At 35.6% G+C, this 10748-nt stretch overlaps 2 protein-coding genes across 5 annotated transcripts in view; one reads left to right on the forward strand and one right to left on the reverse strand.

The window, feature by feature from the left end:
* The window catches only part of LOC111867794 (fumarate hydratase, mitochondrial), a gene marked incomplete at its 5' end in the record, with an annotated part of 47317 nt that extends 42272 nt beyond the window's left edge, over positions 1–5045 (reverse strand). The window contains 2 exon segments of the mRNA XM_023857954.2: positions 4601–4726; positions 4919–5045. Of these exon segments, the coding sequence (XP_023713722.2) occupies positions 4601–4726; positions 4919–5044 (252 nt within the window).
* A 220-nt stretch (positions 5046–5265) lies between these two features.
* The window catches only part of LOC111867798 (acyl-CoA:lysophosphatidylglycerol acyltransferase 1), a 38513-nt gene continuing 33030 nt past the window's right edge, over positions 5266–10748 (forward strand). The window contains exons 1-4 of one of the 4 annotated variants that reach the window (XM_033752809.1): positions 5266–5505; positions 7216–7366; positions 7449–7657; positions 10441–10655. In XM_033752809.1, the coding sequence (XP_033608700.1) occupies positions 7353–7366; positions 7449–7657; positions 10441–10655 (438 nt within the window). In that variant the 5' untranslated portion in view covers positions 5266–5505; positions 7216–7352. Of the gene's footprint in view, positions 5506–6360; positions 6450–7215; positions 7367–7448; positions 7658–10440; positions 10656–10748 lie in introns of those variants that run through there. The other 3 variants (XM_023857961.2, XM_023857963.2, XM_023857964.2) reach the window with 3 other exon arrangements.

The raw sequence follows: 10748 nt of genomic DNA on the forward strand, positions 1-10748 counted from the left end.
GGATTGTCTACAAATTTGTTGTCTGTAAACTCAATTGTAAATAAGGGTACAATTGTGTTATTCACCAAAGACTGTTGCAAGTTATACGATTCTGATGATTTTCAAGAGGCAAAGTTCTTGCCAAAGCATATCCCAAAAATGGGATTTATTGTTTAAATACCAAAGTTAACATGACCCAATCTGCAAATATAGCAACTAAAGATAAGGTTAATACCAAAAAGAAAAATCACAAATGTGAAAAATCTTGTATTAATACTATAAAGAATGAACAAGTTGCAAGCACCCAGCAAGTTGATGAACAACTGTTGTGGCATAGGTGTTTGGGGAATTTAAATAGGGTTAGCATGCGATTGCTAAAAAAAGGTTTAGCTAGTGGCATCGATTTTCAAGAACAAGAAGATCAGTCAAAGAAATGTGTTCCATGTCTGGAAGGCAAAATGACAAAGAAGCCTTTCTTACAATCAAAGAACAAACAGTCAAAAATAATACTTGATCTATTGCATTTAGATCTAGTTGGGCCATTTGAAGTACCCTCTTATGGGAATGCTAAATATTTTTTTACTACTGTGGAAGATCATAGTAGAAAAATCTTCATCCGTTTCTTGAAACAAAAAGGTGACACATATGAAGCTTTTAAAGAATTTATGAAAATGATTGAGACAGAAACTGGATTGACAATAAAAGCTGTTCGTTCCGATAATGGTGGTGAATTTTGCGGCAAAGTATTCAACGACATATTAAAACAAAATGGAATTCTCTGTGGTGTATAACCCACAACAAAATGGAACTGCCGAAAGAGCTAATCACAGCATTTTGAAAAAAACAAGCTGTATGTTGTATGATTCCGGCTGCAACAAAAGATACTGGGCTGAAGCAGCTCAAACAGCCGTATATCTTTTAAACAGATCACCTCACAAGAAACTAAAGAATCAATTGCCTGAAGAAATATGGACAGGAGAAAAGACTGATCTCTCCCATATAAAATTTTCGGATGTCCAGCGTATGCTCATGTACCATCACAGAAACGCCAAAAACTGGATGCTGTGAGCAAGAAATACATTTTTATGGGATATAGTGAGGAAAGTAAAGCTTATCGGTTATCAGATCCCCGCAATCCGTCTCAAATAATTGTGGCAGGAGATGTAGAATTTCTGGAAGTAGAAATAACAAACAAGAGAGAAAGTGAGAAAGGATTTCAGCTTAAAGACATTCTTCCAATGTCGTTAAATTTCTACCTCGCCTCACAAGATGAAGCAATGATTCCGCATGAACAAAACCCTGAAGAAGAACAAGTACAAGATGAAGGAAATGAAGTTCCATTAGAGCCAGATGGTTTAGAACAATTACAAGGAAACTTGGAAGAAAGAAGATATCCACTTCGAAACAGGAAACAGAAAGAATTTCCAGATTTTGTTACCTACTTAGCCATGCATAAAGATGAGGAGTCAGAACCAGTCACATATGAAGAGGCACTGTCAAGCTCCGATAAATCTAAATGGAAAGAAGCTATTAAACAGGAGCTAGAAGCTTTCCAAACAAATCAAGCATGGACAATAGTGGATAGACCGTCAAATAAGCCAATAGTGAAATCAAAAATGGGTCTTCAAAATTAAACGAGATGCTGAAGGAAATGCCGCACGTCACAGAGCACATTTGGTGGCAAAAGGTTGTAGCCAAACAGAAGGAATAGACTATTTTGAAACTTTCGCTCCCGTGGTGAAACATTCTTCAATGCGACTGTTATTTGCTTTAGCTGCAAAGCATGATTGGAACATTGACCACCTTGATGTCTGTACCGCATTTTTAAACGGAGATCTTGAAGAAGTTATATATATGGAACTTCCTGAAGGATATGACATTAAGGGGGAGTCTAATAAAGTTTGCAAATTAAGAAAATCAGTTTACGGACTGAAACAAGCCGCTAGGTCGTGGAATAAGAAAGCAACCGAGGTTCTGAAAGGCCTAGGGTACAGGCAAACTTGTTCCGAACCATGTATTTATACCAAACAGAAGGGTAATTCTATAATTAATATAGAATTGTATGTTGAAGACTTCTTCATATTTCATGACAATACTGAAGCTGAGTTGTTGAAGAGAGTTCTAAAATACCTAGACACTACAAAGGATGTAGGTACTGTACACAGGAATTCTCAGATCAATGAATAAGTATTTAAAATAAAAACTCCCGAATTGTTTAAGGGGGAGTGTTGAATTGAATTGAATTTATTTACATTCTATAAATCCTAAGTAGGTTAGTACCTTTGGATACAGAACAAGTCAAAAGGTTACATACATAAGTACAGGCAATTTTAGCTTAAAAATTAATATAACTTACATTGAAGTATTCATCTAAAGAGTAGAAGCAATGAGCATGTAGATAATTCTTTAACTCTGATTTAAACTTTTTAGTATCATTGCCCAAGTTTTTAATACTTTGTGGCAGATTGTTGAACACTTTTATGCCAGTAAAGTAGACTCCTTTTTGATATACTGATAAAGTTGATGAGGGTAGGTGGAAGTTATATTTTTGTCTAGTATTCATGTTATAGACATCAGAATTTAATTTGAATTTATCTTTGTTGTAAACAACAAATAAGAGAAGCGATAATATGTATTGCGATTGAAGAGGTAGAATTTTTAATTTCTTAAATAATTCTCTACATGAATCTCTACTTCTACATCCTGTAATGATTCTAATTATATTCTTTTGTATTTTAAAAATTATTACACTATGTGAAGAGTTCCCCCAAAATATTAATCCATAGTTCATAATAGAATGAAAGTAGGCATGGTAAACCATCTTCAATGTTTCCTGTGACATAAAAGGCTTAATTGATCTCATCGCATAGCAAGCTGCATTTAATTTAGGTATAATTTGTTCAATATGTATTTTCCAAGACAGTGTACTGTCTACATGTATTCCAAGGAATTTTGTATCAAGTACTTTACAGATTAATTTGTTGGCATAACTGATGTCCAGATCAATTTGGTGGTTGTTTTTAGTTGTGAATGATATGTAATGGGTTTTATCAAAATTTAATGAGAGTAAATTGGCTTCGAACCATCTGTTTAAGGCTTCAAATACAATATTTATGTCATTTTTAAAGTTTTCAAATTTAGAGTTCTTAAATATTATACTAGTGTCATCTGCATATAGAATTGGTTTAGATTTATTGTTGATGGTTTTAGATAGATCATTTATGTAGAGAAGAAAAAGTAAGGGACCTAAAATTGATCCTTGTGGAACACCGTGCTTTATAATTCCCCAGTTTGAAAATGCATTATGACTGGAGTTTTTATTATTTATTTCAACTCTTTGATACCTGTTTTTGAGGTATGATTTGATCCATTCATTAGCTTTGCCAGTTATTCCATAGAAATTTAATTTCGATAGTAAGATATCATGATTAACACAATCGAAAGCTTTTGCTAGATCACAGAAAATCCCTCCCACAATTAATCTGTCATTGAGAGCACTTAAAATATCGTTAGTTAGTTCATAGGTTGCTTTTTCTGTTGTTAGGTCTTTCCTAAATCCAAATTGCTCTTTGACTAATATGTTGTTAGAATTTAAGTGTTCAAGTAGTCTATTATACATAACTTTTTCAAAGACTTTTGAGAATGAAGTCAATATGGATATTGGTCTGTAATTAGAGATGCATTTTCTCTCTCCTTTTTTAAAAAGTGGTTTCATTACAGCGTATTTTAAGCGTTGAGGAAAAGTACCTGATGATAAAGATTTATTACATAGATGATTCAAGGGTGAACTGATGTAAACAGAGCTTGCTTTAAGTAAATTGGTAGAGATTTCATCATATCCATGTGAATTTTTGGGCTTAAGGGATTTAATAATGTTTTCAATTTCCTTCCTTGTTGAGAATGTTGGCAACTCTCAGATACTGAAATATAATGTTAGAGTTGGCAACATCATAGTAAACAATTTAAGAACTAGGTTATGTCTCGTTACCTAAGTGATGTTTACTGTTATGTGTAACTACAGTTACGTGTGTAACAACAGTATCTTTATACTGTTATGTGTTACTATGGTTATAAGCCTGTATGTACATATAAGGCGTACTTCTGTATCAAATCTCAGAGTCTTAATAAAGCAGGAGCAGAGTGAACACTGATTCTCACTTATCATTCGATCCACGTGGAAGTAACAAAAATAACAGAGAACCTTGTTTTGGTGCTGCTGCAAATTTAAGGTATGCTGCAAATTCCCAGAATTACTGATCTCAGTGATTTATGGAGGGTTAATTTAATGTTGGTGCTTAAACATTCATTTTTGAATAGGGAGTAGATTCTAATATATTTTCTGGAAGCAGTGTCTATGAGCATTTTTCTTTTCTCTGACCTACCTTGGCTATTCATTATGATTGAGACTGGGCTTCTTACATTTCTGAACTCATTACTCAGTAGCCAGATTGTCTAGTGGCCAAAGAATGTTGAAGCATGAAACAGACCATATTTTGTTTTGGCTCAAGTAAGAGGGTACCAAGGTTCTGATTAAGTAGTGATAGTGGCTTCATATCTATTTCTTCTATGTATGGATATATTTGTATATGACAAAATATTCTCAGGGACACTGTATACTTACAGGCATTCTCTCAGTTTCCACACCTATGGGGAAATTCTTTATGGATCGTACCGTTTGGGAGCCGTAATATTTATCTGCCGGCACCTGCACTTCTCCAAGGGTGTCTTTCTCAGTTCTGAAGTTTGCCTGTTTTAAGATACAATAATACGAAAACTGTCATGCGATTCAGATAACATCTTTTCATTAGATACCTAGTTTTTCATCCATCATACATAAAATCGTGCGCTAACAAAATCTTACTACTTAAGTTTATAAATAACTTCATCAGTTGGTCTTCAAGAGCTCAGGTATCAAACCATGGAACATTCGGTTACTCACCATACTTGCTGTTTGTTCTACGTTATATATTACTTTTACTTTCTCCCCATATACTCTTTCCACTTGCAACGTTAACCTTCTCCCTGTTCTGGAGAGTTGTAGAATTGTCGAAGTCATCATCGTCATCATCGTTATCGTATTCCAGATCCAGATTACGTTCACCGATTCTCCTCAAAATCCACGAACAAATAAAATGCTATAGCACGCGTCATATGCAAAAGTGGTATAAATGTACTACGGTCACAGGCAGTCACAGGGTCACGGGCAGCAGACTACGTAGACAAGTAGGAGACCTGAATGCTAAATGGGGAAATGTAAAAGGTTGTTTGCACATCGCTGGGTTGCACTATGGTTTTCGGAAGATGGCAACCCTGCCGACGTCGGCAGCTGTCGGGAGTTGTAGAGCGAGTACTTAACGTCTCTGAAAGGATTTGATGATTGTGTGACAAATATGTGTCAACAATGATGAATATGAGGATTTCGTGATGAATATTCAAGTTTTGATCTAATGTGTTATTGTTTCACAATTAAAGTGCAGGTTTTGGTGTTATAATTCAGTAATGGGTGATGGCATGGAAGTAAGAGTGGTAATAAAATTTGTGTAATAATTAGTGGTAATAAACTGAAAGATTAGATAGTATCAGTTTTAGAATTTTTGTTGTAAGTGTATTATTTTTATGCTGCCATTTTGTAATATTTATCGGAATGTAGGTTCTTCTGTTTTTGCTGTTCATCAGCATGTTTCGTGATATGAATCTGAAATGAATAAAATTGCTTTAGGTCCCTCCCCCTAACTCCATGTACCCGAGGGGACTAGGATACTTCTTTTAATCGTTACCATATTACACGTTAAACTGTTTGTCACAAAATTTCACAGGTGTTTCAGTATAACTTTCCAACAAAAACGAATTATAAAATAAATCTGGTTTGTAAAAGCATTCTTTAGCACAACGTTTAAATCAGAAGCACATGAAATCCCCTTAAAACATTTGTAATTATATCTGGTCCATTTTTAGTGCTGTTTTACAGCTGTGTACAATGTATAGCATTACTTGACATTATTCACTATCAAAATTAATTCCTCATATTAAAATAGTATCCATTACAACCGCTTCCATTATAAGAACTGAAAACACAATAGCACATAAAAATTTACCTATCAGTTAAGAAAACCTCAGTCCATTATAAAACATAGCAATGCACCTGTTAATTAAATGCTACATAGCAGTGCATAATTTTGTAAATAACATTTCTCTGCCACCACACAAAATAATAATCTCCCTTCCATTATCCTTGCGGGCATGTTTCTAAAAAAAACGATATTTCAAGGCCATATAAGTACAAGCCCAGACCTTGGTGAAAGGTTGAACCTTTAGTTCTAACTTATTATGTAACCAGTCTGCACATTCAAAATGCTTCCAAAATTACAAACACTGTCCAAACCTGTGAGGTCAAATTAATGTTTCTCTTGCTCCACCTCCAGGATATCCTGCAAATTCTTGAGATAAAGCTGAAACTCCCCTGTGTAGTTGTAAGTATTCCAGTATGTTTTAAATTATTTGTTTGCTACTTTAAAATATTGATTACAGTCACAAAGGCCATAAAAGTTAGTCTGTAAACTGTAGAAAAATCTATGTATTCATGACCTGCCTCAAAAATTTTTCACATCTTTAAGTGTATCACAGAAAGTTTTGCTGTTATGCCGTTACAATCCAAATCTCAAAATGGTATTCTTATTGTGCACATCTTTGAAATGTCTTGCGTGTTGACTGTGAATCTCTTGCGTCTTCAAATTCCTTGTTACCTGTTGGATCTGCTTGTTGCCTATTATCACATTATCCAGTGTCTGCTTCATCTATTAAAATCTGACTCCAGGAATATTCACATCTTGTTGTATTCCTTTAACTTTCTTTTCTTATGCCATTCCTGAAATCCTGTAATGTTCTTCACATACTAAAAATCCTGTCAGTTTTCATCAAAACCATTTTTATCTTGACTGCCCTAACTGTCAACTGATCTGGCCCAGGACTTATCCTAGACTGGCACTCTTTGCTGTGTTAAAAGAACACATCCACACTCTGATCCAATACGTAAACTAGACTGGCACTCTTTTTCCTGTCTTAAAAGAACACATCCACACACTCCTGTAATTGACACTCAGCTACATGTCATGATACATATCTTTACATATTTCTTTTAATTGTGTAAATTGTTTCTCCCCTCTCTATCTACAGAAGGGAATGATAGGTAAAAGTGTTGTCTACAATTATTTCTTATAAATTATTGTTTGTTTGCAGGGTTGTTTATCATCATGGCCAGTTTAAATTCAGCTGAATATCAAACATCATTGAGGCTGTCAGCTTGAGGATTTTAGAAAGAATCTTGCCTAAATATTATAATACTTTTAACTTATGTTATTTACCAAATCATCAGAATGGAGTTTTTTAGGTAAAACATACTTACTTCTGTATTTAATATTTCATTGAATATAGACTAATTAATCAAAATTAATTTGTATAATATTTTTCAGCTGCTTTGCATTCCTGTGCAAATGTATCCTGCGCACCATGTTTGTCATTTTGAACAATGTTTACTGCATCCCAACATATGTTGTATGGATGGTAATAATTTTTCCACTGAAGAGGTACCACCCAGACCTATATTGGAAAATAGAAGGCCATTTCTTTCATTGGTTGCTAGCAATGGTCAGCATGTGGAGCTGGTCAGCAGGATATGACAGTGAGTTTGAGTCATTGCAAACATGTTTTTCTCAAATATATTACTACATTATACAAGTAATTCAGTGTGGGATTTGAGATTCTCACAGCAGTGGATATGGAGTGTTCTGTCTTCTGGTACATAATGCCATGTAATCGGTTGACTTCCAGCAGACTACATGGGATTATATCCCAGAAGATAGGACCATTTACTACAGTAAAAGATAAAAGGGGGTAAAGTTGTCGCCGTGCTTAACTTAATTAAGCGCTATGTCATGAAGATGTATGAGAGAGTGGATGTATAGACCCACATTTTCTTGACCTCAGCACTAGTTGGAGGTGAGTGTTCAGCTTCACGCCCTGGCCGCTTTACCCCCGTGGAAAGATCCCCCGTTATCCATTGGATAGGAGGCTGGATGGGCCACAGAGCTGGTCTGGACGACTTGGAGAAGTGAAAATTCTTGCCCCCACCAGGACCTGATCTCTGACCCTTTGGTTTTCCAGCCCGTAGCCAGTTACTATACCAACTGCACCATCCTGGCCCTTTGCCACGTTGCTGTTGTTAAATATTTGGAGGTTATGCTGTTCTACCAGAGCTGACAATATATGAGTATAGAGGCTGTGTGAAAATATACTTAATTCCTTCTTTGAAAGAGCCAGCCATCCAAGGGGTCTTCTGACCTATATGCACAGTTTTTATAATAGTGCATTAAACATGTGTACCATCATTCTTCCTAATGCCAAAGAACATTAAAAGTTTTTGGTACAGTGGGATATTAAAAGGTAAAAAATGGTAAAGCTATCCCTGTAATGGGCCATGGAGGCCCATAGGGTTGTGAGATGTCGAGGCTCCCACATTCTTTTAGACAATCGGCTCACAGCTGACAATGAGGTTGTCAGCCTCAGGCACCGACCACCCTTTATCCCTAGGAAGACAAACTGGGCAGTTAATTTTGCTATTAAATTGTGATAAGATCTTTACCAGGATTGTAAGAACCATTGAAGTGATACTCAACTTAATAGCCACTTTGTGCAAAGCTTCCACCGTTATGGGTTTCAATTACCTGAAAATTTTCAAAAATAATCTTAGAGTTTTGTGTCATTATGATTGTGACTTTCAGTATATGTAAGCAGAAAATGTCATAATGTTTTATACATTTTTGAGATAGCATTCTACCAAATTTCTCATCTGAACTTGCATTGCTGTAGTTTATATGAATTCAAGGTTTCACAGTGACAGTCCAGATGATGTGGGCCAGGGTTACACAATGCGTATTCATGTGCGGCAGTACCATCTCAGCTGTTACAGACATCAGGGGTTAAGAGGATGTCACGGTATTCATTGAGTGCCTATTCTATGATCATTCGATCACAACAGCCTCCTTATGTGCACTGTATGCTTCAAGTTTGCCTAACAAATGTGCTATGTATTGTGACAAATATCACTGCTGAGAAGCATGTTACCCCATTTGATTGTGACGTGCATCTTGACTGTATGTTGTATAATATTTCTTTACTTTTTTTTTTAAGAAGGGCCCTCAGAAAATAGAGCTTTGTATGAATTTCATATCATCCTGCACACTGCTGGGAAGCATATTACCCCATATGAAGGTGACATGTATCTCAAAAACTAAATGTATCTGGACATATGTTGAAATTCTTACTTGTTTTTAACTCATAATCACAATATGTAGGGCTTGTGTGCGAATTTAATTTTATCTTGTATAACAGGGTTGTTTATGATTAGGAAGAACTGCTGTGGAAATCTATACCTTTCTTCCATTACATGGAAGTTAGAATCTGCTCATCCAAAATTGAAATGGCAGGTAATGTTTCAAAAGTTCTTTCATATTGAAGAGTAGTATCTTCTGGGCTTTGATGTCACATAGTCTGGCAGAAATATACCGATGTTTCAAAGGAATTTGCTGCCTCCATCTTCAGGATAGGAGAATTGCTCTTCTGCATTAAAGAGGGAGGCAGCACATTCCTTTGAATTGTTGGTAAATTTCTACCAGACTACATGGCATCACATCTCAGGACTTTTCTTCATAGTCACTGCTGCGAGAACCTCACATCTCACATTCTTTCATATTTTATTGAAATATATCAGTCATTAGCAGTTCATGTTTTAGCTGTATAAGAAATAAAATTACAGTTTTGCCCAGAGGTGGGCTGCATGTTCATGAACGGATGGATATGTAAGGAGTTGTACTGGTATGAAATATATGGTCCTATTTGAAATTGGTTTGAGATGCTGTTGGCACATGTAAAGGAGTTCGAATGGATAGTCTTGCCACTCTACGAGCACATTTGTGCGCACATTAATCAGTCATACAAAATATTTTTTCCATGCAGTTGGTTTTATCAGTAACAAAATGGTACTGGTCAGTGAATGGACCCTTGCTCTGTGTGTAAATGTTGTAGCATATTTCACCAATTTTCACAGTCCGTACTGTAATTCAGGTGGATTAAGTTGATGACTTCACATCACAGCGGGCCAAATTTGATCCAAGGTTAGGTCATGTGGGATTTGTGTTGGACAGAGCGGCACTAGGATGGGTTTTCTATTGTTTCCCCAGCCAGTTCTCATTCCACCAACTGCTCTGTATTCATTAAACATTGTATCATTGACTTATATCATCTCAGTCCTGACAGCATCATTAAATTTCCTGTTAAAATTTCACCACTGTTCGATTTTTGTGGAAAAGCCTTATCCCACCTGATAGATAAAGTCTAAATAATTCTATACAAAGTGCTGCTTCTGTTTGGGAACTATGTATATATTTTTTTTTCCTTGTTTTGCAGTTGTAGAGTTGGGAGATGATATCAGGACTTGCTTGGAAGATCGTACACTAGTCATAGCTAATCATCAGTCAACTGCAGATGTTCCGTTGCTAATGGCAACATTCAATACAAAGAAAAATGTCCTGCCAAATCTCATGTGGATAATGGATAGGATCTTCAAGTATACAAACTTTGGTATAGTTTCCATACTTCATGAGGATTTTTTTATTGTTTCGGTAAGTTATGTTGTCTGTCTCCAGTGTTCCAGAATAAGGTTATTGAAATTTAATGTTATTTGTCATATATATATATATATATATATATATATA

Source organism: Cryptotermes secundus, unplaced genomic scaffold (assembly GCF_002891405.2).
Source record: "Cryptotermes secundus unplaced genomic scaffold, Csec_1.0 scaffold536, whole genome shotgun sequence".
In the NCBI taxonomy this organism is placed as follows: domain Eukaryota; kingdom Metazoa; phylum Arthropoda; class Insecta; order Blattodea; family Kalotermitidae; genus Cryptotermes; species Cryptotermes secundus.